The sequence below is a fragment of the Gobio gobio genome (assembly GCF_949357685.1).
Source record: "Gobio gobio genome assembly, chromosome: 12".
Classification (NCBI taxonomy): domain Eukaryota; kingdom Metazoa; phylum Chordata; class Actinopteri; order Cypriniformes; family Gobionidae; genus Gobio; species Gobio gobio.
The window spans coordinates 14600112-14627667 of record NC_137105.1 but is presented as its reverse complement, the minus strand read 5'-3'; the positions used below and the strand labels follow the sequence as shown (position 1 = coordinate 14627667).

Here is a 27556-nt window from a genome sequence, read left to right as displayed (position 1 = left end):
CTGAAGCAAGATACATGAGCTAGAAACAACACTACATAGAATATTAAGACTGTTTTCAGACGATGTATCTTTAATGTGAGTGTATTTTGTCTTACTGCACTGGCAGATTTGTTCACTTGTTTTAAGTATAAACAAGTTGGGGATATAATATACAAAATGTACACATTTAAAGAAACATTCTCTGGAAACAAGTCTTAATATCTTATGCAGTGTTGCTTAAGTAAAATTCTCTTGTTTTAAGGATTTTTTTATATTTTTACTGGAAAACAAATGACTAATTAAAACTAAGGTGTCATTTACTGCATTGTTTTCCTATCAATTGTTCCAATCAACACAACAAACCTTATCCATCTCCTGTTTGAAAGTGGCGTAAATCTCATTGCTTTTCGCTAATGTGTTCTGGAACTCATCAAACTTCTGGGAGTACAACACAATCTGTAAAAAAAGAATTAGAATTGGCATCCTTTAATCCATGTACAGTAAGAGAAACGTGCACGATAATGAATGTTAACATTTTTTTGCAGCTTTTTCATTCAATTAATATACACTGATCAGGCAGGCATAACATTATGACCTAATATTGGTCATAATATTGACCTAATATGACCTTTTTCTGCCAAAACAGCCCTGACCCATCGAGGCATGGACTCCACTAGACCCCTGAAGGTGTGCTGTGGTATCTGGCACCAAGATGTTAGCGAGTTTCGAGGTGGGGTCTCCATGGATCGGACTTGTTTGTTCAGCACATCCCACAGATGCTCGATTGGATTGAGATCTGGGGAATTTGGAGGCCAAGTCAACACCTCAAACTCGTTGTTGTGCTCCTCAAACCATTCCTGAACCATTTTTGCTTTGTGGCAGGGCGCATTATCCTGCTGAAAGAGGCCCCAGTCACCAGGAAATACCGTTTCCATGAAAGGGTGTACATGGTCTGCAACAATGCTTAGGTAGGTGGTACGTGTCAAAGTAACATCCACATGGATGGCAGGACCCAAGGTTTCCCAGCAGAACATTGCCCAAAGCATCACACTGCCTCCGCCGGCTTGCCTTCTTCCCCTATGCATCCTGGTGCCATGTAAAAGAAAACGGGATTCATCAGACAAGGCCACCTTCTTCCATTGCTCCATGGTCTAATTTCTAATGCTCACGTGTCCACTGTTGGCGTTTTCGGCAGTGGACAGGGGTCAGCATGGGCAACCTGACTGGTCTGCGGCTATGCAGCCCCATACACAACAATGACCCTGTCACCGGTTCATCACTGTTCCTTCCGTGGACCACTTTTGATAGATACTGACCACTGCAGACCAGGAACACCCCACAAGAGCTGCAGTTTTGGAGATGCTCTGACACAATCGTCTAGGCATCACAATTTGGCCCTTGTCAAACTCGCTCAAATCCTTACGGTTGGCCATTTTTCCTGCTTCTAACACATCAACTCTGAGGACAATATGTTCACTTGCTGCCTAATATAACCCACCCACTAACAGGTGCCGTGATGAAGAGATAATCAGTGTTATTCACTTCAGTGAATTCACTTCAATGTAGTTTTAATAACATTATTTGTCATAATGTTATGCCTGATCTGTGTATATTAATCTTATTTTTCACACTACACTGAGTCAAGGTTTTCACAGATCTAGAATCTAACAATCCAAATTTTGTGTTCTTTGCTGTTTAAAATTCATTCATTCATTCATTCATTCATTCATTCATTCATTCATTCATTCATTCATTCATTCATTCATTCATTCATTCATTCATTCATTCATTCGTTCATTCATTCATTCGTTCATTCATTCGTTCATTCATTCATTCATTCATTCATTCATTCATTCTTTAAAACATTGTAAACTGTTTAAATGAATGAAATGAGTTAATTCTCAAATATTTCTGGAAGTTCACTGTACTTAATAGAAAAAAGTTACATGAACTCAAAATCTGATTGTACACTTTGTAAACTTAAACTGAGTTGCAGCAGATTTCTAGTTCCCCAGCAGCATTGTGTCAGGCAAGAATGTACAAATGTTGGAACAAAGTGGAACAAATGTTGAAATTATTATGCGTTATTTTGTATGTTTTTGCACAAGATTAATATAGGGGGAGATGCGTTAGTGTTTAACGTTCTGTTATGTTGGATTTACAGGGGTTTCTGTTATGTTGAAGTTTTATAGGGTTAACACTGTGGTGAAGAGTAGAGCCTGTGGTTAGGTCGAGGATGGGCTGCAAAACTTCAAGGCTATATTTACACTGCATGTTGTTTTATGTAAATGTTTTGAGTATGCAGTGTGCACTTTATGCAATCCACCTGCAGTGGTAAATCAATTCATCCAGGTCTAATTTAGTGTTTAGCACTTAGGCACTTGTGAACCATAATAATTTACTGACAAAATATATTTCTGTTTGTGTTGTCGCAATAGAGCGGTGCGATGGAGGAAGTCTTCACACAGCCATCTCCATAATTAGCTCATCTTTGTGGTGATTCAGAGACAGTGAGATGTTATCACGTTCATTTCACTACAGAATGAATCAGTATCTGCACGATTTCTCTATTCGAGGACAAAATTAAAATATTTCTCATCATACTGATTTGCGGCACTTTTATGATACTTTTGTAGTTGGAAAACCTACAGTCCTTATGCGTTATCATTGCATGAAAAAAAAAAATACGACAAATATATTCTTAATTTTTCCTTTTGTGTTCGACCGAAGAAAGAAAGTCCATCAACATCCATCTGTAACTGATCTATCCATGTCAACTGAAATGTATTCAGACAGTGCATTTAATGCGATTATACCTGCATGAGCAGCACTGTGCTTTTTAAATATAAATTTGTTTGTGGTTTGTCTCAACGAGAGGAACGCCTCAGGAACAGCTAGAGAAGAGAGAGTGCGGGATTGTGGGTAATGCCACAGCGGTAGATATTCACCTGGGCCTGCATGACTGTGTGCTGCTCTTTCAGCTCTTTAGCCTGTAGTTTCCACTCTGCAGCCTGAGTGAGTAACTGGTTAAACACAAGACACACACACAAACAGGTGAGACCAAGAACTTGCCATTACCTGTTTCTTCATCTGTAACTCCTGCTCCCTCATTGTGTAGCATTTCTTTGTTTTGTCAATTGCCTCTTTAAGCAACTAATAACATAAATAGTGAGATGTTAACATGTGGCATTTTCAGTTTCATTAAAACATTGTTATAATCAGGAACTTTTTGCTACACTGTTAAATGCATGTGGAACATGTCTCATGTCAACACAAATATCAAACATGGTGAAGATCAACAATTGTAATTCAGAAAAACAGGAACTCTGAACCTTATGACATCTAAATAACAGTGACAGCAACAGCAGCACAAATCAAGCTGGTTAATGCAAAGCAATAATTATTTTTTATATAATAGTCACATAAATCTGCTGGGAACTGGCACAACATTGTTGAATGTAAAATTGTTTGTCCTCAGAACTCAATTTGGATAGTTGGGACAAGTTTTGGACAAATATTTGAGAATCCAAGTCAATTAAGGTCAACAAAACAACTTATATTTTTTAAAGTTGGCTCAACTTGTTTTTTTTAGTTGTCTTGACAAGAAGTTTTAAGTTCAAAAAATTACCTGGTACTCATTAGATGAACAAAAGTATTTAAGGGTGCGTTCACACTTGTAGTTCGGTTCATTTGGTTCGTTTGGACATATAGTCCTGGTCCGCTTAGCGTTCACACTGGCATTTTTAACAGCGAACCTAACGTTATCACAACCTGATTGGTTGGCTTTTATGGCTTGCTTACCGAACATTCAAAACAATGCTGTGTGCTGGATTAAATGCGATCATTTTATGCGTGTACATATGGTTTTATTTTTACCAGCTGAGAACTCACGAAGAGCTCATAAAATGTTCAAAACATTCAAAACAGCACCAGGATTTCCTCCGTTGTATGCAGAAACGAAGATCTGCATTACAAATCAAATCAGTCAAAGTCAAGTCAAATCAGCTGACTTGTAGCGTCGCATCTTGTGACATCGCGTCCTGTTTTTGGTTCATTTACATGTCTTTGGTCCATATTGCGTTCATATATCAATCAAACCGCACCAGAGTTCGTTTGGAAGTGGACGAGACCCATCTTTTTAACGGTCTCGGTCCGCTTGTTTGGTGTGCACCAGGGTTCGGATGGCAGCATTCACATATGTTCAAATGAACCACACTAACCGAGCAATCGCACCAGGGTTCGTTTTAATCAGCCAAACATGACAAGTTGATTTTAACTGGAGCAAATGAGTTGTGTTCATTTAAAAAGTTGAATGCAATAAGTTGGTTTTAGGTTAGTTGAACTTCTTTTTTTACAGCCTACACTTGAGAAAATTCTCCAGATATGGATTTTATACTATAGTTCAATTAACAAGAAGTTAATATTGTGTTACATTTTAGATGCAATATTGTCTGTTTTTGCTCAATTTCGCAAATGAAATGAATAGTTCCAAAAACAAAGCCACAGCAGAACCGTTGTGCGTCTCTGAGAAACACACAGCTGTGTTTTGTTACATTAATGAATCCGCAACATTTAATAAATCGAGTGAGCAATGTTTCCATAACCCATATAGGAAGATCACTTGCTTCATTCCTAAATGAACAAATTTGAATGACTGAATGACTCAATCATTAAGACAGTGACTGGCCGCCACCTACTGTAAAAAAAAAAAAAGAGTTGAGAAAACTTAAAAGTTTAAGGCAACCAGCTGCAGAACATTTTTGAGTTTTCTCAACTTATTTGTTTGAGTTATCTCAACTTTTTTCATGTTAAATAGTTGAATAAACTTCTAATTCTTAGTTTTATATTTAGAGTATCATTTTCACACATATTCACACCCCCTCTGAGCTGCATTAAACAGTCCATGTAAATATATCTAAATGCCACTTCAGATGCAACTTCTGAAAAACCACATTGTAGCCTTAAAGGTTTATGTGCAATAAATAATTATGTTGAATATATATTTTTTCTAAAGCTACTTTTTGTAATGGCGATTCGATGCACATCAATGACTTGATATATATATAGCATTTGTTTAACAAAAGCATTTGTTTATCTGAAGTTACTATATATATATATATATATATATATATATAGTAACTTCAGATAAACAAATGCTTTTGTTTGAATATTTCACATATGTGCTGCCACATGGAGTTGTAGGAATATTGGAAAAATTTTCCACTGAGAAGACATACAAGTCAAAAATGTTTTCTTTAGCTGACCACCTAATTTGAATAACCCAATCATCACGTCAGTTACCAGCAAAGGTCAGACGATCATTCGTATAGATCGACTTAATATATTATGCTGCAGTTCCTTATAAAATTACCATCCACAAGCCGATAATTATTTATATTTTGCTCTTGATGATTGTTAATTTTAGACCCTGCTTGTAAAGGAACTCATTGTAAGCACATGCAAATGAATCTGTCTGCTCTTCATTTTACTCGAGGCAAATCTGAAGAGCCAGTGTGTCTTACATATTCTTTCTCTCTCTTGTGCTTCTCTTCAGCTTGACTGAGGAGCAGGTTGGCTTCTTCCAGTTTGGCATCAGACACTTTCTGCTGTAGATCTCTGTGTTTGAAGATCTTCTCTAAAGTCTGCATTAAAAAAAAACACACACAGGGAAGAATATTTATTTAGACTTAAAGGGGGCAGATCATATATATATATTTATTTTATTTATTTATTTTTATTTACCCCTCACTTCTTCTTATAATGAAAGTAATGTTTTGTACCAAAAGACGGAAAAAACCCCCCCTGAAAAAAACTATTCAATTTAGTAAAGTTTTGAATTCTAAAACTAACAACTATTTTCAAAAGAAGGATGGTTGACCCATTTTAACATCTTTTTGTCTGAAACCACATGCATGTGGAACCTTTTAAATAGATATTATCTGCAATTGCAAACAGATCTATGGAATTGTATCATAGAGTGTTTGTTTTTCCAGCTTTGGTCAGTAGTTCTTAGAAATAAACTTTTATCTGCATCAACCAACACAGTGCAACATTTTATGAAAACATTTTTTGTCGCTATCATGATATACACTATATTGACAAAAGTATTGGGACATCCCTCCAAATCATTGAATTCAGGTGTTCCAATCACTTCCATGGCCAAAGGTGTGTAAAGTCAAGCACCTAGGCATGCAGACTGCTTCTACAAACATTTGTGAAAGAATGGGTCGCTCTCAGGAGCTCAGTAAATTCAAATGTGGTACCGTGATAAGTTGCCACCTGTGCAATAAATCCATTCTTGAAATTTCCTCACTACTAAATATTCCACGGTCAACTGTTAGTGGTGTTATAACAAAGTGGAAGCAATTGGGAACAACATCAACTGACGTAGGCCACGTAAAATCACTGCGGGGTTAGTGCATGCTGAGGCGCACAGTGCGCAGAAGTCGCCAACTTTCTGCAGAGTCAATAGCTACAGACCTCCAAACTTCATGTGGCCTTCAGATTAGCTCAAAAACAGTGCATAGAGAGCTTCATGGAATGGGTTTCCATGGCCGAGCAGCTGCATCCAAGCCTTACATCACCAAGAGCAATGCAAAGCGTCAGATGCAGTGGTGTAAAGCACGTCGCCACTGGAGCAGTGGAGACGTGTTCTCTGGAGTGAAGAATCACACTTCCCATGTCTGGCAATCCGATGGACAAGTCTGGGTTTGGCAGTTGCCAGGAGAACGGTGCTTGCCTGACTGCATTGTGCAAAGTGTAAAGTTTGGTGGAGGGGGGATTATGCTGTGGGGTTGTTTTTCAGGGGTTGGGCTTGGCCCCTTAGTTCCAGTGAAAGGAACTCTTAATGCTTCAGCATACCAAGACATTTTGGACAATTTAATGCTCCCAACTTTGTGGGAACAATTTGGGGATTGCCCCTTCCTGTTCCAACATGAATGCACACCAGTGCACAAAGCAAGGTCCATAAAGACATGGATGAGGAAGTTTGGTGTGGAGGAACTTGACTGGCCTGCACAGAGTCCTGACCTCAACCCGATAGAACACCTTTGGGATGAATTAGAGCGGAGACCTCACAAATCCGCTTCTAGAAGAATGGTCAAAAATTCCCACACTCTTAAACCTTGTGGAAAGCCTTCCCGGAAGAATTGAAGCTGTTATAGCTGCAAAGGGTGGGCCAACTCCATATTAAACCCTATACGGATTAAGAATGGGATGTCATTGAAGTTCATGTGCATGTAAAGGCAGGCGACCCAAAACTTTTGGCAATATAGTGTACCTCACTGTGTGGTATTCACAACCAGAATATATTCCAGGATCAACATCCTTTGTTGTTCTTGGAACAGCTTTCGTTGTCAATCATTGCTTTACAGATAAAATCAGAGGGTGGAGATTGGTGGATGTTGTTACAGGAACATGTTCTTTCTGCGTAAATCACATTGAGCATAATGCGCCTTCTTCATATGATGTGTGTCTCTACTCCAGCCAGCAGAGGACAGTAGAGACACACAGCACAATTTGATCTTGAGTCATTTGAATTCTTGCCCGAAAGAAGGGGGCTGTTTTAGCCCAACACACAGCTGTGTGCGAGCAGTCTCTGTGGTACCCATCAGGATGACAGATTGAGCTTAACTTCCCCTCACATCAGGCTTGTCATTCCACAGGCCGATCCTCATGTGATTAGATACAGAATACAAGAGTGTTCTACAAGGTGCAATATTCACTGTCAAAGCGGGCGTGAATCATTGAGTCAAAGTCAAAAAATGCAAGTATCTGCGTGGCATATAGCAGGTTTAGAAAGTGTGAGGATGTAGTTTCCTCTGCCTCGTCTTGTGAAATTACAGCTCTGGCAGATTCAAGCTCTAAAAGGCGTTAACCTTTTTATATATAGTAACTGTAAAGACTTCTGTCACTACCTGTCAAAAGTATGGAACAGTTATGATTTCTAAAATGTTTTTGATAGAAGTTTCTTACCAAGAATGCATTTATTTGATCAAAAATACAGTAAATCATTCTAATATGCTGATTTGGTGCTCAAGAAACCTTTCTTATTATTATCAATGTTGAAAACAGTGCTGCTTCATATTTTTATGAAAACTGTGATACGCTACCATTTAAAAGAAAAATAATTTTATTCAGCAAGGATGCATTAAATTGATCAAAAGTGTCAGCAAAGACATTTAATGTTACAAAAGATTTCAGTTTCAAATGAATGCTGAACTTTATTCATAAAAGTATCCTGAAAAAAATTACTTATCAAGGTTTAAACAAAAATATTAAACAGTAAAACTGTTTTAAACTGATGATATCAAGGAACCATTATTAACAATTGAGCAACAATAATAATTGATGATAATTCACCTGAAGGATCATGTGACACTGAAGACTGGAGTAATTCAGCTTTGCCATCACAGGAATACATTACATTTTAAAATATATTAAAATAGAAAAAACTTTTATAATATTTCACAGTATTACAGTTTTTTTTTACTGTAATTTTGATTAAATAAATACAGCCTTGGTGAGTATAAGAAACTTCTTAATATGACAACAAAATGTTAATTATTCCACACTTTTAACCGGTAGTGCAGTGTGGCTGAGTTTGAAATAACTTTGAAATCCCAGTAATGGCTCATTAAAGGTTTCAGATAGACCAGAACAAAATCCAATCAGATGCATTTTCGAATGTATTACAATCACTTATATGGTGCACACATACTTGTAGCCTAACCAAAACCTAATCTCGACTATGCCTTGGGGGTGCAGCTTTAAATGGATTTGTGGCTGAATCGCTTTGACAGATGTGTTAGATATTGGTGTGTTTGAAATAGTCAATTCATTTTGCTGGCTTTCGCTGTACGCTGGCTGCACAGGTCTTCGGTCTGCTTCACACCACAAGCACATATTTATTTTTGGGCTCATATTAACAGGTTACAGTATTCGCACTGCCTGTGTAAACGGCACAGTGGTGTGTGGCAGGAGCACAGCAGAAGTGTAGCTTCTGTTATGCAGCAGAAACGCTGTTTGAAAGGTGGACGTGCTGTAACATTTGTTTTGTGGATTTAATGCGTGTACAGATTTGTATAGCCTTGTGTGTTTAATGTAACGCGTGTTGATTTCTGTCGGTACCTCCTCTCTCCGCTCATACTGCTCTATGATGGTCTTGAGTTTGCTGGCCAGCTCGCTGTTCTCTTGGCACAGCTTGTTGTTGCGGTTACTGTGCTGCTCGATCTGAGCCTGAATGTCCACCAGCGTGCTCTGGAAATGAGCGCTGATCTCCTTCCGCTTCATTTCATCCTCCCGCGTCCTTTGCAGACTCTCCTCCTGCAGGGAGAAAGAGAGACGGAAACGTGTGGGGAAAACCTGGGAATATGTAGCCTTAAGTGATGAAAGCAATCTAGATCTAATGTGCGATGGGCAAATTATGTATTGTGTTTGATAGCATTCTGTGGTGGAAATTACATTATAAACATTTGTGGAATAAAATGGTTGACTCGTACTAAAGGCTTATTTCATAGCTGGCATTTTATGTAGCTTAAATACATACAATTAAAGGGATCGTTCACCCAAAAATGAAGATTAGCCCATGGTTCTCACCCTCAAGTCATCCTTGGTGTATATAACATTCTTCTTTCAGACGAATACAATCGGAGTTATATTAAAAATGTCCATAAAAGTGCATCTATCCATCATAAAAGTGCTCCATACGGCTCCGGGGGGTTAATAAAGGCCTTCTGAAGCGAAGCGAAGCATTTGTGTATGAAAAATATCCATATATGAAACTTTACAAACTGTAATCTCTAACTTCCGCTAACTGTCGTATGTGTGTTCACGAGAGAGTGGTGTTCCAGCGTATGACGTAGGACGCTCCGGTGAGAAAATGCTAGTTTTGTTTTGTTTTTGCTCCTCTGCGATTCTGCGTTCGTCACCAGAACTTACGACAGTCTCTTGTGAACTCTGCCTTTGCTTCAGAAGGCCTTTATTAACCCCCCGGAGCCGTATGGATTACTTTTATGATGGATAGATGCACTTTTATGGACTTCAAAACAGAAACAGCCATTCACTGTCATTATAAAGCTTGGAAGAGCCAGGACATTTTTAAACTCAATTTTCAGTTTTGGGTGAAATATCCCTTTGTGTGTGTTTAAGCTACATAAAATGCCAGCTATGAAATAAGCCTTAGTATCTCAATCATGTTCTTCACTTACAGTGTTGTCTTTTTTGTTGTTAATTTAAATAAAGCTGAAATACTATCAAATATAAACATTAGATGAAAAACTGAAATAAAGTTAAAGTTGAAGTATTATAATTACTGAAACTAAAACTAAAAAACTATCAAATTTAATTAGTGTAGTGCTGTCAAATCGATTAATCATGATTAATCGTATCCAAAATAAAGGTTTGTGTTTACATAACATATGTGTGTGTAGTGTGTACACTCTAAAAAAAAAGGCTCGTAATCATAGGGGAACCTTTTTTAGTGCTATATAGCACCAATTTTGGTGCTTCAGTGGTTCTTCAGCGGTTCTTCAGAGGTGCTATATAGCACCTTAGTCAAAGAACCGGTGAAGAACCTCTGAAGAACCGCTGAAGAACCTCTGAAGAACCTCTGAAGAACCGCTGAAGAACCGCTGAAGAACCACTGAAGCACCAAAATTGGTGCTATATAGCACTAAAAAAGGTTCCCCTATGATTACGAGCCAAGAACCATTTTTGGTGCAATATAGAACCTTTTTTTTTTAAGAGTGTATAATTATTATGTATATTTTGAATACACACACATGCATGTATATATTTAAGAAAAATGTGTTATATTTATATATTAAATATTTATATATAATTTAAATTATTTATAAGTTTACATTTTTATTATTTATTGTGTGAAAATTATTGATATATGCCTAGTGGACTATGTTTATTTCAATAAGAGAAAAGCATAATATATTATATGTTCTAATATTTCCACGATGGCATTTTATATTTTCATATTAGCATAGATTAAGTCTTTGTCTGGGATTGTTTTAACAATAAAACATTGATATCTATATAAAAGGCATTTGATAACTATAGCAAAAAAGTTTAAGACAGTTGTAATGTGAACTTCATATACAAAATGTGTGATTCAAATGTATTATTTTTATGTAGTATGTGAATAAGGGCAACCTTTTGTAAAATACTTTCACCTCATTATTTGATAGATATACACTCATAAAAAAAAAGGTTCTATATGGCACCAAAAATGGTTCTTGGCTCGTAATCATAGGGGAACCTTTTTAAGTGCTATATAGCACCAATTTTGCTTTTTTTGTGCGTCAGTGGTTCTTCAGCGGTTCTTCACCGGTTCTTTGACTAAGGTGCTATATAGCACCGCTAACTAAGGTTCTATACAGCACCGCTACCATATACAGAACATGTAAAGATATGGTGATATATAGCACCAAAAGTGGTTCCTCTATGATTACGACGAAGAACCATTTTTGGTGCCATATAGAATCTTTTTTTTTAGAGTGTAGTGGAGAATGACAGGACATTGAAGTGATGGAGGGAATGGACACCTGAGTGGCCCACTTGAGTACCATGTCCAAAGCAGGTGCACTAACTGTTACTCCACTTTTAACTGCACTATACCTTACATGGGCTGAGTGGTGAAGACCAGCTTATGAGCATATTAATAATCAAATGGTGTTAATGGCATACCATGCTCTGCTCTAGATTTGTGGAACGAGATAAACAATATCATCTTTTTTTAGTATCTCGGATTGGACGTGTGAATGCTAAACAGGTCTGCCATTCCATGTGTGCGCTCTGTAAACATGAGCTCCTGTTTCAGATACGCTGGCTTCCTGACTCAGCTAATCGTAAGGAATCCAAGCATGGAGCGTTCCTCTCAAGGGCTGAAGCTGTTTGCTTGCCTGTGTTTACACATGGCATGAGTCTGAAGCTCCCATCTGGGAAAGGTGAAGCTGTTCTACCGCTACGCAAGCTCATCAGGGAGGTGAATCATACTCGCATAAGCACAAGGGAAACGACCCCAGATTAAATCTAATTTACCTTCATCATAGCTGAGAGTCGCACCTACACACGGGGCTTAGATGTTCTGCTCTGACCTGCTCATTAATGGCTTCTATACTTGAATAAAATTGATTGGGGAGTGAACAAGGTCAAAGCCAGCCTCTAGGGAGGGACAGCATCAACTTCCAAAGACATGCAGAGTTTATATTAGTGCAAGAATTTAATATCTTCAATGCCCGGAGGAGAAAAAAACAACACAAACCTGATTAGAAAGCTCCTCTCTGAGTCACCTTACTATGGAAGCTGGTTTCCGGCATGGAATACATAAAAATTAAAAAGGTAATTGCGAATTTTCATGAATTCAGAATTGTGAGAGATAAACCCAGATGTTCTGAAGAAACATCAGAAGAATTGAAATGACGAAAAAAAGTCTTTATTTCTTTTTAATTCTGCACGGAATCAAGCTTCCATAAACCTTAGTCAGTTCAGACACCTTAATGAATTTAAAATGAATGAAAACGAGGCTGTGAGGGATAGACTTACAGTCTTTACAATGGCACGCACTATATAAAGGTCCTAGATCACGTCATTTTCACAATTTTTCTTCGTCAATTGGTATATCGTAAAAAAAAAGCAGAACTTGCAATTGCAAGATATAAACTCACAATTGTGAGGAAAAAAGTCTGAATTCTCTTAAGAAAAAGAAGTTTATTCAAGTGTGCTATGAGTATACTAATTCAAAATAAGAAAGTATACTTTCAGTCTCAGAAATAAGTCTAAGGGCCCTATTTTAACGATCTGAGCACATGGTCTGAAGCGCATGGCACAGGTGCACTTAGGGCGTGTCTGAATCCACAAACGGATGGCGTGCCCGGCTCATGGTTCAAAAGGGTTGTACCTAGTGTCTCTTAATGAGTCATGGGTGTTTTTTAGGCGTAACATGCAATAAACCAATCAGAGTCTCATCTCCCATTCCCTTTAAAAGCCAGTTGTGCTTGCACCATGGCAGATTCTCTATTTACATGGCGGAAATTGCGAGCGGAAAGACTAACTGCTTCTCCAGAGAGGAATCCTTTTATTTGTAATTTTTAAAAATGTTTGTGTGATGCGCGCCCCTGTGAGTGTATGCGCTTTGTGCACCCACCTATAGGCGCATATTACTAATGCGCCCTTTAATTAACACAGAAAATACTGCGCTATTGACTTTAGACCAGGTTTTGGTTAGTTCATGGCGCAATCGTTTTCAGTTGCCTCAAAATAGCAACGCGCCTGAACACACCTCGTTTTCAGACCAGCACGCCCATGGGCGAACAGATGGGCACGAGTGCATTTGCTATTTAAACAATGTGGCGCTGGACGTGAAAATGATAACTGCGTCGGGCTGAAACTAGCAAAAAACACTTGCGTTTTGCCTGGCATCACATTACGCCGGGTGTATGATAGGACCCTAGTATATTTGGGCTAATGTACTCAATCTTTTGATCGCTATATACTTAAAAGTATAATTAAGTATTCTAAGTAAACTTGGCCTGTAGTTGTGTTTACTCTTTTGATTAAATACTTCGTTCATATAGTTTTACATACTGTCTTATAAATTGTATATTGTTTGAAAATATTGATTTATATATATATAAAAAATATTATTGTGTAGGCTAGTCCACTGGTAGTGTACATAGGAATTTGCTAAATCTACTTTACTCTTTGCCCTCCACTGACTGAATTTTTCCGCTATCCATGTTTTCACTGTTATGCGGTGGGGGCGCCATAACGTAACTTCTAGTACAGAATATCCTGATCAAAACACTGGTGAAAATGAAGTAGAAACAAGTGATAGAAGATTGCTTACACAAATGTAAAACAACGTGATTAAATAGCATATTAATTTAAACCTGCCTAATAACCATGAAAAGGAAATGACTGTGAAGCTTTGTGGTTGTTGATGGACTTGATCTACTCCATCTGTTTTGATCATCATTCTGAATCCGATCTGGATGTAGTCTTTAATAAAAATTTGATTTTGTTTAAAATGTTGCTTTTTTTATGAAAAGTGTTGATAAAAAAGGATGACTGAAGCTTGAATAAAATTTATTTAAAATTGAAACAGTTAAAGTAAAGTTAAAGGTATATTTCAAGTATTAAAAAAAAGTATACATAAATAGGAACATAGTAGAATACTTCATGTGCAAAAATAATATAGTAAACTATAAGTATGAAGTTATGTTCACTTAAAGAAAACTTACAAGTAAACGTTCAGTAAACTACTAGTTTAGTAATTTTATACTGCGAGTACACTTCAAAGTGTACTTCCTTAAACTAAAAAAATGTAGAGTAAAATAGTAAAATAGTAAACTACAATTATACTTATAAATTCTCTTGTAGTACAGATGCAGTAAATAAGTAATAATCACAATAATGTAGTTGTGAACTAGTTTACTACTGTTACACTTATATGTAAGCATACTTTTATATACTAAAAAAGGGGCCAATTTAGTCCCAAGGAGTATTGAAATAGTACACTTAGAAGTTTACTACTAGTACATTGTTATTAGTATACTTACTACAAAAAGTATACTCATAAATATACTTGAATATTACTTAAGTACTGTATGCTTCATAAAATGAACTTTCATTAGAGTTGCCAAAAGTTGCAATTGCTAAAACCACTCCCTTTTCTTACAAAGTCCTCCAGCACCTGTTCATTGAATAGTACAAATAGACTGAAATCAGTTCCTGAACTGCAGAGAAAATGACTCCAGGTGCTTTGCACATATTCATAACATCTTTCATATTACGTAAACATTCACAGAATGGAGGTGAAATTGTCTCTTGGAAGGCAACATAATTGTTTGGCAGAGTGAAAAGGCATGAGTGGACCACTATATCCGACAACTGGGAGCATTTCATGTGCTGAATAACAGCTTTTGTAAAATAACAAATATAGAAGCTCAGCTGAGAGAGGGTCACTGTCCCGGAGTTGAGCTCCAACCAGCTCCAACTCACCTGCCTGTAAGTCTCTAGTAATCCGGAAGGCGGATTTTCCTCCCCAAACCAGTTCAGAGGAAACTCCGCCCCGCAGCCGATTCTAAATATTTCATTTGTCATGTCAATCCCAGAGCTGATTGCCTACACCAAACACTAAACACTAATCCCTAACCCTACCCTTCACCCTAACCTTAACCAATGAAATTAGCTGCAGGGTGGGATTTCTGCTGAAATGGTTTGGGGGGGAAAGCATGCATCCTGAAGATTAGCTGGATCAAGTGTTTAATTAGGGTTAGAGCTAAACTCTGCAGGACAGTGGCCCTGCAGGAGCGGAGTTTGAGACTATACAGCACTGTAAACCTGAATAAGATGGCAAAACTTAAAAAAATTGAGGCAAACAGTTGTCTCAATTTTTTTTTAGTTAGGAAATGTAAAGTTTAAGTAATCAGATTTTTATTTTGTAATGATACATTTTAATTGCTCTGAACATGAAATATTTGAGTAAGCTAATTCATACATTTAACTTAAAAATATAATGTAATCTCACATTTTTAGTAGTGGATACTTGACTAGCTTTAGTTAATTCAATAAATGCCTTGCTAATTGGTTACACAATGCTCTGGTAGCATTAGCATAGCATAGCACTTGAGGACAGCAATATAATACATTTAACATCACCATTATGGCAAAAAACCCAACACAACATAAACTCTTCTAAACTAGCATAACAAAACATTAAACGCTACTAAATCTCCACCTTAACATTAATCTTGCAAAATAAACACAATTAATAACACTTAATTTTGGCATTTATATGCGCACACAGAACAGTTTGATTCGCAAACGTAAGACTCTTATGAGTCGGTTCTTTTTAGTAAGTCAAAGGCCCTGTCCCAAGTGGCCAGTTTTGGTCTTGTGGACTTACAATAACTGCCGCGTGAAAGTGTCCGTTAAGTCCATGAGACCGTAGGGTGTCCCATTTGTAAGTTTTAGGTTTCAGAAGGGTGCTCGCAAGTCGATATCCGTCCTTGATGCGTACTTTCACACTGGTGTGAGCTCCGCAGCAGACTTCTTCCTAACAGTCAAAGCGTTATGTGGACACGTAGGAAGACCGCAATTGATTAGATGCCATTTGGGACAGTGTTTAGGGTGCCATTTGGGAAGAACGCAATATCCGGTTGGTAAAGTTTGCTCGCTCTCATTGGCTATCACGTGTATCACGTCAGAGGCAGCCCAATCAAGAGTCATAAATATCAAACATGTTTGAACGACCAGCAGACAGTTTACTAATACCCTAATGAGAGTTAGTTGACATGTAGTTGCAAACTTACTTATAGTCAACAGAATGTTCAAAAGGGACCTTCAAAATAAAGTGTTCCCGAATCTTCAAGTGTGTGACCAGCCTTAGTGAATCAAAAGCATACAACACGACCAAGTCCGATTCCAGAGCTAATGACTCTTAAAGGAACACTCCACTTTTTTTGAAAATAGGCTCATTTTACAAGTCCCCTAGAGTTAAATAGTTGAGTTTTACCATTTTTGAATCCATTCAGCCGATCTTTGTATCTGGCGGTAGCACTTTTAGCATAGCTTAGCATACATCATTGATTCTGGTCAGTCCATTAGCATCTCATTCAAAAAATGACCAAAGACACTTTCAATATTTTTCCTATTTAAAACTTGACTCTTCTACAGTTACATCGTGTGCTAAGACCAACTGAAAATGAAAAGTTGCGATTTTCTACACCTATATGGCTAGGAACTACTTTCTCATTCCTGCGTAATAGTCGCGGATCTTCGCGGCCGTACCATGGCTGCAGCGGCGCAATGATTCGTTGGTATTCTGTGAAACATGGTGGTAGTATACACCTTCGACTTACTATCACAACCCTTTACAACACACAGAACCATGGCTAATCACACAGGTAAATCCACAACACAATTTGTCGGCTGCAAGCCTGAAACTTTCTCTGCAACTACACAAACTTAGTGCCGGTCACATTGAAAGTTACCTAGCTGGGGGCTACTTTCAGACGCTGCGTAATATCATTGTGCTGCTGCAGCCATGGTACGACCGCGAAGATCCGCGACTATTACGCAGGAATGAGAAAGTAGCCATATAGGTGTAGAAAATCGCAACTTTTCATTTTCAGTTGGTCTTAGCACACGATGTAACTGTAGAAGAGTCAAGTTTTAAATAGGAAAAATATTGAAAGTGTCTTTGGTCATTTTTTGAATGAGATGCTAATGGACTGACCAGAATCAATGATGTATGCTAAGCTATGCTAAAAGTGCTACCACCAGATACAAAGATCGGCTGAATGGATTAAAAATCGGTAAAACTCAACTATTTAACTCTAGGGGACTAGTAAAATGAGCCTATTTTCAAAAAAAGTGGAGTGTTCCTTTAAAAACGACACTTTTTAAGGAATTGCATGATCTTAACATGTGATCTCAACTGCTCCCTGTAAAATAAAACAGCTTCTTTTAGCCCACTAATATGACTGGAGTCTTCATCTCATGTAATTTATTTATTTTTTAATAAAAGTACTCATTTATAAATAAATATGGAAATCGTTTTAAGGAGTTGATTGCACTAAATCCATTATTCCGAATTGAGCAGATTTCACCTCAAAAAACTCTGCATCTTTTGTCTTGGGATGTAGATGTAGTATAGCACCTACAGAATGGTAGAACAGGAGGCCATGGCCTCTGCAGTGATTTGAGCCAGTGAGACATTCTCTTTGACTTTTGATTTATAAAAGAAGGGCAAACGCCACTGAAGCTTGGTAACACTATCTCTCTTGTCATAGTGACCTGTCAGCAGCGCTTTGAGTCTGAGAAGTCAGTGTCTGATCAACAGAGACACAGAGCCACTGCAGTAACATCCCACTGGGCTCAAACACACCGTTTCCTCTGAAGGAAATAGAGTCGACTCAATCTCAGCAATCAAAACACTGAGTAACAAGATAACAGGACAACAAGTCAAGCTCAACAATCTTCAACATGTCAAACAAGAAGTTGCTTTAAGGTCTGTTATGGTGGCGTTACCTAATTCAGATGAAAACATCCCTGAATGGCACATAAAACAAAACGCTTTACATGTCAGTGTCAGTGAATGGTTCTTATCTCATTTCTGTTTCAAGTATTTGACTTGTGATATTTTTTTAGTTGAATGGAAATGAAAAAATCCTCCTAAAATACAGTATAATATAATCCAAATGGTAACACTTTACAATAAGGTTGTATTAGTTAACATTAGTTAATGCATTAGATAACATGAACTAACCACGAACAACACCTCTGTTCAGCATTAGTTAAAGGGGTGGTAAAACCACGATTTCACTTTTCTAACTTTAGCTAGTGTGTAATGTTGCTGTTTGAGCATAAACAACATCTGCAAAGTTACAACGTTCAAAGTTTGAAGCAGAGGGAGATATTTGCTTTTAAAGAAATCAATTTCTAAGGACTGCAGCAAACGGACTACAGACATTCCTACAGGGCTGCTGACATCACCAGCCCCAATATTTACATAAACCCCTCCTCCGAGAAAAAGAGGGGCGAGGCCATTTTTTATTGCTGAGAAGAAGAGTTGTTGTGGAATAGTTAGTAGGCTGGAGTTTTGCAGTATTTTGACCTTATTCGCCGGAAGTTATGGCGCTGGGAATACTAGATGACATTCGTCTGATAAGAGGTAAAAAAAAACATATAAACTGTTCAGATTCTTGCAGAAACCGATCGTTTTGTGTCTTAAGACATCAATGTGTCGCCACGTCGCCACATAATAAGGATTCGTATGTCTATGTGTCTTTACTCTCATTGCTCTCATACTCTAAAATATCCCCATTGACATGCATTATACGACTATCACACTGCAACGGTTGGAGTTAAAAATCTTCATTTGTGTTCTACTGAAGAAACAAAGACACCTACATCTTGGATGCCCTGGGGGTAAGCAGATAAACATACACATTTTGTTTTTGGGTGAACTATCCCTTTAACAAAGATAAATAGATAGATAGATAGATAGATAGATAGATAGATAGATAGATAGATAGATAGATAGATAGATAGATAGATAGATAGATAGATAGATAGATAGATAGATAGATAGATAGATAGATAGATAGATAGATAGATAGATAGATAGATAGATAGATAGATAGATAGATAGTGCAGTGCAGCTTTATAAGTGCAGTTCATTATTAGTTCATGTTAACTAATGTAGTTAACTAATGTTAACTAATGAACCTTATTGTAAAGTGTTACCATCCAAATAAGAGACAATTTAATAAAGAGAGGATAGTTTTTGTTGCAAAAATTCAACAGTGGGCAAATTCATACAGCACAGCCTATTAAATAAAATAAAATAAAAATTCTAAGAAAAATATTCAAATAATTACATTTTTATGCCCACCAAGGCTGCATTTATTTGATCAAAATACAGTAAAAATGGTAATATTGTGAAATAGTATTACAACTTAAAATAACAGCATTTATTTGAAATAGAAATCTTTTGTAAGATTCTAAATATCTTCACTGTCTCTTTTGATACATTTTTATCAATAATTAGTTGTTGATTTATGGAAATATGCATGTTTATTTTTACATTCAACAAGAAATAATAAGTATGTTTCTTATCTTATTGGTTTGTTTCATTTTTATAATCTAAATGCAATAACGTTCTCAGAAACAACTTTTAAGCTGGGTTTTAGGTTGGTAAAAATAATATTACCAATGTAACATAGCCTAACTTTACTTCACAACTTCGATTTCTTAAACTGTCAGTAGATAGTGTTCTTACCTTCAGTGTCCTGTTATGTCTCTGAAGCTCCCTGCAGAGCATCTCTAGCTTGCTGCGGGCCAGGATGGCACGACTGTGCTCGAACTGAAGCTGATCTCTCTGCTTGACCAGAAGACCCTGTTTCTGCTGAAGATGCCCCAGCTGTTTCTCCTCAGTCCTGTGTTCCTCCACCTGCCCAATGTGCACAAAACACACACAGGTGTGATCCATACATCATGCACCGCATTAACACCTCTGGCTGCATGGTCTAAAGCTGCTTTAAATAATGTCTGTCTGGTTTTGGAATGACAGGATACAGAGTTTTTTCAGTTTTCCCAGGGCCCAAAGATCTGGTTTTGTCAGTACTGGAAGAATAACTTGTTGTACGTTCTACTTTATATTTCCCTGCCGTTATCTCTGTGTTCTGAAATTGAAGAAAGTGTTGTGGCTTTCTTGTGTGGCATATGGCCTTGTTTTCAGACTCGCTCATCCAGCCCGGGGCGCCGTATATTTAGGTCATCGCAGTATCAGTGAAACCACTCTTAACATCACACCAGGAGTTCTTTTATTTTCTTTCTGTGTCAATCCGGTTTGTGTTCTATTTGTTTCCTCTTAACTGTCCTCTATGCATTGTTGTTGCCGGTGGTGAAATCTGTTCAGAGAGCGCCGCTCTCATAGGTCTGGATACTCACCAGCTCAGTGTATTTCCTCAACACCATTTCCACTTTCTCTTCTGGTGAGCCGAGCTTGTTCAGACTTTGCAATAAGGATGAGGCCTCTTTACCTACGAGACAAGCGTTTTCCGTTCAGATCAGAGAATTAAAAGATAAAGGAGATGAGCAGAAGCCCACAAGGGAGAGTTCTGCACGCAAGCTTCAAAATAAATCAATGGCAGAAGTAGTGTCATCACAGCGTGATCCTTTTTACTATGCGATAAAATGGTTGAGAAAAGCAAACAAGGCTCAAGAGCCACTCAGCCTTAAAGGGATAGATTATCCAAAAATGACAATTCTGTCATTATTTATTCATCATCATGTTCCAAAAAACTTTATGATTGTCTTTTTTCTATAGAAAGCTTCAAAATGACAAAAAACATCATTAAAGCACTGTTAAAGGGATAGTTAATCCAAAATTGAAAATTACCCTATGATTTACTCACCCTCAAGTCATCATAGGTGTACATGACATTCTTTTTCAGACGAATACAAAATGCTCCTCCAAGCATTATAATGGCAGTAAATGGCATACCAAAATTTGAAGACCAAAAAAGTGCATCCATCCATTATAAAAGTAATCCACACGGCTCTGGGGGTTAATAAAGGCCTTCTAAAGTGAAGCAATGTGTTTTTGTAAGAAACATATCCATATTTAACACATTATAAAGTAAAATATCTAGCCTCTGGTGGACCACAGTCCCAATTCAACTTAAGGAAAAAAGCGTAACTGGCTCGAAGAAGACGTCGGACATAGTTTAAGCGTGTATTTATATAGTGTATTTATATGAACTGAGAGAGGCGTTACACTTTCTTCGTAAGTTGAATACGGAAGGCAGTCCGCCGGAAGCTAGATATTTTACTTTATTAAGTTTTAAATATGGATATTTTTCTTACACAAACCCATCGATTCACTTCAGAAGGCTTTTATTAACCCCGCAGAGCCGTATATGGATTACTTTTATAATGGATGGATGCACTTTTTTGGGCTTCAAATTTTGGGCTACCATTCACTGCCATTATAAAGCTTGGATTGGCTAGGATATTTTTTAATATAAATCCAATTGTATTCATCTGAAAGAAGAATGTCATAGACACCTATATGACTTGAGGGTGAGTAAATTATGGGATAAATTTCATTTTTTGGTGAACTATCCCTTTAGAATACGTTCTAAGAACATTTTGCTACTGTTCACGGTTCTGAATGTTCTCTGAATGGTCAAAATTAAATGTTTTTAAAAAAACATTAAGGGAACATTTCATTTTAGTATTTTTCACACATTATGGGAATGTTACTTTTAAATGTTCTCTGAACATTCTGAAACAAGTAGTAACATAAAACCGTTAAACGAACATCCAATTCAAACGTTTCAGGAAAAAACGTTCCATAAACAATGTATAAATAATGTTTTTTTGTGCTAAAACGTTTTGAGAACATAATATCACTTTGAATGAACATTCTAGTAACATTATTGGAAGAATGTTTGTTCATAACTTTCAAACAAAGTTCTGAGAACATTCCATGTTAGCTGGGAAAGCTGTGTTAGTAACAAACTAAAATTTTGTTCACTGATCGTTGAATGAATTGTTGATCCAGTTCACAAAACCAGTCTGAATGTTTTGTTCACAAATCAAGCTAGTCCAGTTCTCAAGTTTGGCTCACTGACTCCTTGAATGATTCAGTCACAATGGCTAACTGCTACATTTTTTTCTTTGAATATTCTCAAACCAAACTATTTGTGACTTTAGAAGACTTGAAATATAGAGCATGAGTCATAAGAACCATAGCTTTTATGATATTTTATGATACATTTATTATTATTTATTATGGTACTTCTGTGTTGAATATTGAAGGCTTATGTACCTGGGCTGCATTTCCCAAAATTATTGTAAACCTAAGTTGATCGTAGGTTGACCATTGGTGGCAATTGTTCTATGATCAGCTTAGGCTTACGATGCTTTTGGGAAATGCAGCCCTGTTTATAGTAATTGAACTGAAATGAGTGACCAGATACAGTACTGTACGTTATTCAAATGTTTTCTTTTTGTGTTCCACATAGGAAAGTAACACAGGTCATACAGAACAACATGAGCGTAAGTAAATGATGACAGAATTGTCATTCTTGTCTCAAATGTTTTCCTTTAAGCCCAAGAGTGCGGCAGAAAAATAAGTCAAGCAACTGTGTCTGTGAGCATTTTGATGGTGAAGTGGGCTTTAGTATTGACGTGAGGACCCTTTTCTTGAGAATGGAAATTTTCCAAAGAGTTGATTACTGCACTTATGGCACTCGACCATCCTGCTGATAGAAAAACCCAATCACTGTTTATGGCTCCATCTCCATCTGTGATTGAGAGGTGCTGTAACGTTATTTTTCAAACATAAAACAGTAATCAGTATTCTCACTGAAATCTCTGCTATGTGGGTCATTCTACAAAATGGATGCCATTTATGTCACTCATTCATACATTACAGTTCAAAAGTTTGGAGTGTTTAAAATAAAAAAAAAGAACTTTAATTTAGCAAGGATGCATTAAACTGATCAAAAGTGACAGTAAAGACTTTATTTCTATTTCAAATAAATGTTGTATTTTTAATTTGTATTCATCAAAGGATTCTGAACATTTTTTTATTGTTTCCAGGAAAATATTAAACGGTTTTCAACATTAACAACAACAACAACAACAACAATAATAATAATAATAATAAAAATAATAATAATAATAATAATAATAAGAATTGTTTCTTGAGCACCAAATCAGCATATGATTTCTTTTAAATTGTAATAATATTTCACAATATTATTGTTTAAACTGTATTCATGATCAAATAAATGCAGCCTTGATGTGCATAAGAGACTTTTTTCAAAAACATTTACAAATCCAACTGACCCCAAACTTTTGAACGGTGTACGTATAAAGTTTACTTAATGTGTTAATATAGACTTTTTCCGTTTGTTTTTCTTTCATCGTGAGGTCGGATGCCATTTTTGATGCTCGACCAAATGGCAATCTCTTTGTAAGGTTCAGTCTTTTAGTTTGTCTGTTTAATCTCAACACATTTGTCTAACTAAAAAGAGAACAAGTGCAGATTCCTCACCCAGGCCCTTGATAAGTTTCTTATCAGCTTTCTGTTTTTTCTCTGGGCTGGCAGCAGCTTCTTTGGGCTCTGGCTCTTCATCAGCCTTCAGCTCCTCTTCCCTTTTCTCCTCAGACTCCAGGATGGAGATCTGCTCCTGCATCAGGCTGGATGCCGCTCCATACGTGTTGATTATATCCTCTAACTGCCTGCTGAAGTCCTCCATGGGGTCCACTAGCTGCTCCTCGTTGCCATTGACTTGTTCGTTGGCGCTCTCAGAGGTCTGGTCGCTGCCCTCCATCATCTGCTGTGAAAAAAAAATCAAGTTAAATATATCATAAAAGTGCTTCATGAGAAAGCAGATTGATTAGCAGAGGTAGAACAGCCAATTCCTTGATTACACTCTTGGCTTGATGCTGAAATGAGACTGTTGAAATTAATGAGAAGTGATTATGCATTACTTGTAGAAAGGTTTGATATGGCTCCCTGAAATCACCAGCCACTAAACTGAAGACGGATTGCTTTTGGCCAGTCTGTGGTATGTTGTGTTTGAAATGCATGAGGTTGTTTCTAAGAAATGTGAATTCAAATTTGAGGAAATTACATTTGATTAACGCATTTGCCTCAGGCAGAAACAATCCTAATAATAGAGAAGTGACTTGCAGAAACTGAGAACGGGAAATAACTGGAGGGAAATGTAATTTGTCTATACAGTAATGACGGCCAATCTATCTATCTATCTATCTATCTATCTATCTATCTATCTATCTATCTATCTATCTATCTATCTATCTATCTATCTATCTATCTATCTATCTATCTATCTATCTATCTATCTATCTATCTATCTATCTATCTATCTATCTATCTATCTATCTATCTATCTATCTATCTATCTATCTATCTATCTATCTATCTGTCTGTCTGTCTGTCTGTCTGTCTGTCTGTCTGTCTGTCTGTCTGTCTGTCTGTCTGTCTGTCTGTCTGTCTGTCTGTCTGTCTGTCTGTCTGTCTGTCTGTCTGTCTGTCTGTCTGTCTGTCTGTCTGTCTGTCTGTCTGTCTGTCTGTCTGTCTGTCTGTCTCTCTCTCTCTCTCTCTCTCTCTCTCTCTCTCTCTCTCTCTCTCTCTCTCTCTCTCTCTCTCTCTCTCTCTCTCTCTCTCTCTCTCTCTCTCTATCTATCTATCTATCTATCTATCTATCTATCTATCTATCTATCTATCTATAGATTAGATATAGATATAGATACTATACATAAGTTTGGGGTCAGTCTCTCTTATGCTCACCAAGGCTGCATTTATTTGATCAATATACAATAAAAACAGAAATATTATTATTACCATATTATTACAATTTAAAATATCTGTTTTCTATTTTAATATGTTTTACAAATGTAATTTATTCCTATAATGTCAAAGCTGAATTTTCAGCAGCCATTACAAAATCATTATATAGAAATCTTTCTAATATGCTGATTTGGTGCTCAAGAAATATTTATTATTATCAATGTTGAAAACAGGTGTGCTGATTAATATTTTTGTGGAAACTGATACATTTTTGCATCAGTTTCCACAAAGGACTGACCCTAAACAAAGTGTTGAATATATATCTGTTTCTTAAATATATACATGTGTAATTATATACAGTACACGCATTATGTAAACACAAACTTTTCTTTCGAATGCGATAAATCCTGATTAATCGATTTCCCAGCACTAATATATAGGCTATATAATATTTCAAAAGTCTGTCTCTTAATATCTATAGTTAGTGATGTAGTTAAGTAATATTTAAATACTTTTAATTCAAAAGTCTGTCTCTTAATGTCTATAGTTAGTGATCTAGTTAGTTCTTAAACATTTTTGATGCAAGCCATAAAAAAGAATCACATGTGATCTGTAAATTGCCTCCATGTCGAGTGGACATCTGAAGAGAGGCAATGAGCCGCATGTGACACACAAGGCTATGGGAGGGGGCGCAGAGAAAATAGCACAAATCACAGTGGCAGAATATCGCTGAGCCTCTAAATCTGATGTGTCACAGATAGCGCCAGACCTGAAGCCCTTCAGCTCTACACGGCTGATTTCATGTGGAATGAACTCTGAGATTCCAGAGGTTGTTTATGTCCCAGCTCTGTTGCTTATCAGGTTAAAATTATAGCCCTCTTTCCACCCCGTGTGCATGTTATCCACTCCTCCTCCTATCCCATCACCCCTCCTCCTTCAGCAACACGGCACCTGTTGTGAAACCACATGCTATTTTTGGACCCTCTAAATATGGACAAGCTATTTCTTATTCTAGACACGTAGCTTCTGATGTCAATGATGGCAGTTTTACGCAAAGTGGAAAAAACAATGACTATTCTCATCAGCATACCTTTAAAACAAGAGGCTAAGAGTGAAGCAGATAGTTAGGACCAACTTTGGGAAATGCAAAAGACAAGATTACTTTCCTCATATGGTTGAATTGAAAATGAGAGAATTATTGCATTGGAGACTTAGTCTTCATATTATCGTCATTACAAAATCACAATAATGGAACCACACTATAAGGACTGAAGCGCAATGTACAGCCAAATAAAACCAACTAACTATGTTTCTCAAAGACACACGTGTGACATTCAGCTCAACAGTACAAAACAAAAAAATAGTGAAGCTCAAGACTTACCCTACACGTCTCTGTTCAGGTTCGAATAGAAAAGGAAGACAATGAACCAGCCAGTCCACAGTTTTAACAGAGTGACAGAGAAACGCGAGGAGGGTCCAACAGGACTCAAGACAACAGCTGACAACACGAGCCCCTCAAAATAACCTCCATGTAACACCAATGGAAACGTTGTCCAAACTCTCTGAATGAATCGGCCTGTCAAGATCTTTCTACTCAGGCTTTTCAGGAAGACAGCTGAGGGGCTAATTTTGCAGTATCCCTTAAAGCCTTTCAAATCAGACCTTTTCACGAGTTATCATAGATCTACTAATCCAATTCTCTAATGGAAAAGTTTATAGAATCTTTAGACAAACTATAAAAGAAAATCTAATAAAAGAAAGTTTGCATATGTGTTACTGGTTGCAATTTATACAGTGTACTTACCTAAGAAAGTACTGGATACTATAAGGTAACTATGGGTTTGGTTTAAAGGTATAGGATCAGGGTTAGTGCCTAGTTAGTAACCATGTAATTACTATACTACGTACAAAGTATGTATATGGGGAACAGGACTGTAAAATAAAGTGCTACCGTGTTTTTGTTGAGTATGATATTTGATACATGAGGCTTTTATGGCTCATATATGTGACCCTGGACCACAAAACCAGTCATAAGTCGCATGGGTATATTTGTGGCAATAGCCAACAATACATTGTATGGGTCAAAATGATAAATTTTTCAGTATATTAAGTAAAGATCATGTTGCATGAAGATATTTTGTAAATTTCCTACCGTAAATATATCAAAAATGTATTATTAGTAGTAATATGCGTTACTAAGGACTTGCTAAAGGCGATTTTTCTCAATATTTCGATTTTTTTGTACCTTCAGATTCCAGATTTTCAAATAGTTGTATCTCAACCAAATATTGTACTTTCCTAACAATCAACCATAAACCAATGGAAAGCTTATTTATTCAGCTTTCAGGTGTTGTATACATCTCAATTTAAAAAAATGGATCCTTATGACACATATGGAGCTCATACAAAAAGGAAAAAGGAAATTCAGAGGACCAATTTGGTGCAGATACTATTTATATGGGCACAAGTAAAATTTTATTCGGATAGCTTGTAATGTAAATCAATGAGATCTTTATAACAGTATAGCATACTTACATAAAATGCATATGCATATACACCGATCCTAATGTGTTGCTTCCCCTTTTGCTGCCAAAACAGCCCTGACCCGTCGAGGCATGGACTCCACTAGACCCCTGAAGGTGTGCTGTGGTATCTGGCACCAAGATGTTAGCAGCATATCCTTTAAGTCCTGTAAGTTGCGAGGTGGGGCCTCCATACAGCTCGTCT

General features: G+C 37.0%; 1 protein-coding gene across 4 annotated transcripts in view; it reads right to left on the bottom strand.

Moving 5' to 3' along the window:
* txlnba (taxilin beta a) overlaps window positions 1-26407 on the bottom strand; it is a 28689-nt gene extending 2282 nt beyond the window's left edge. The window contains exons 1-8 of one of the 4 annotated variants that reach the window (XM_079831678.1): window positions 26211-26407; window positions 23567-23852; window positions 20449-20540; window positions 19778-19948; window positions 9109-9303; window positions 5502-5621; window positions 3058-3132; window positions 343-435 (exon numbers count right to left, since the gene is read on the bottom strand). In XM_079831678.1, coding sequence (XP_079687804.1) covers window positions 343-435; window positions 3058-3132; window positions 5502-5621; window positions 9109-9303; window positions 19778-19948; window positions 20449-20540; window positions 23567-23849 — 1029 coding nt within the window. In that variant the 5' untranslated portion in view covers window positions 23850-23852; window positions 26211-26407. Of the gene's footprint in view, window positions 1-342; window positions 436-2927; window positions 3003-3057; window positions 3133-5501; window positions 5622-9108; window positions 9304-19777; window positions 19949-20448; window positions 20541-23566; window positions 23853-26210 lie in introns of all 4 variants that reach the window. The other 3 variants (XM_079831680.1, XM_079831679.1, XM_079831677.1) reach the window with 3 other exon arrangements.
* Between the last annotated feature and the right edge of the window lie 1149 nt (window positions 26408-27556).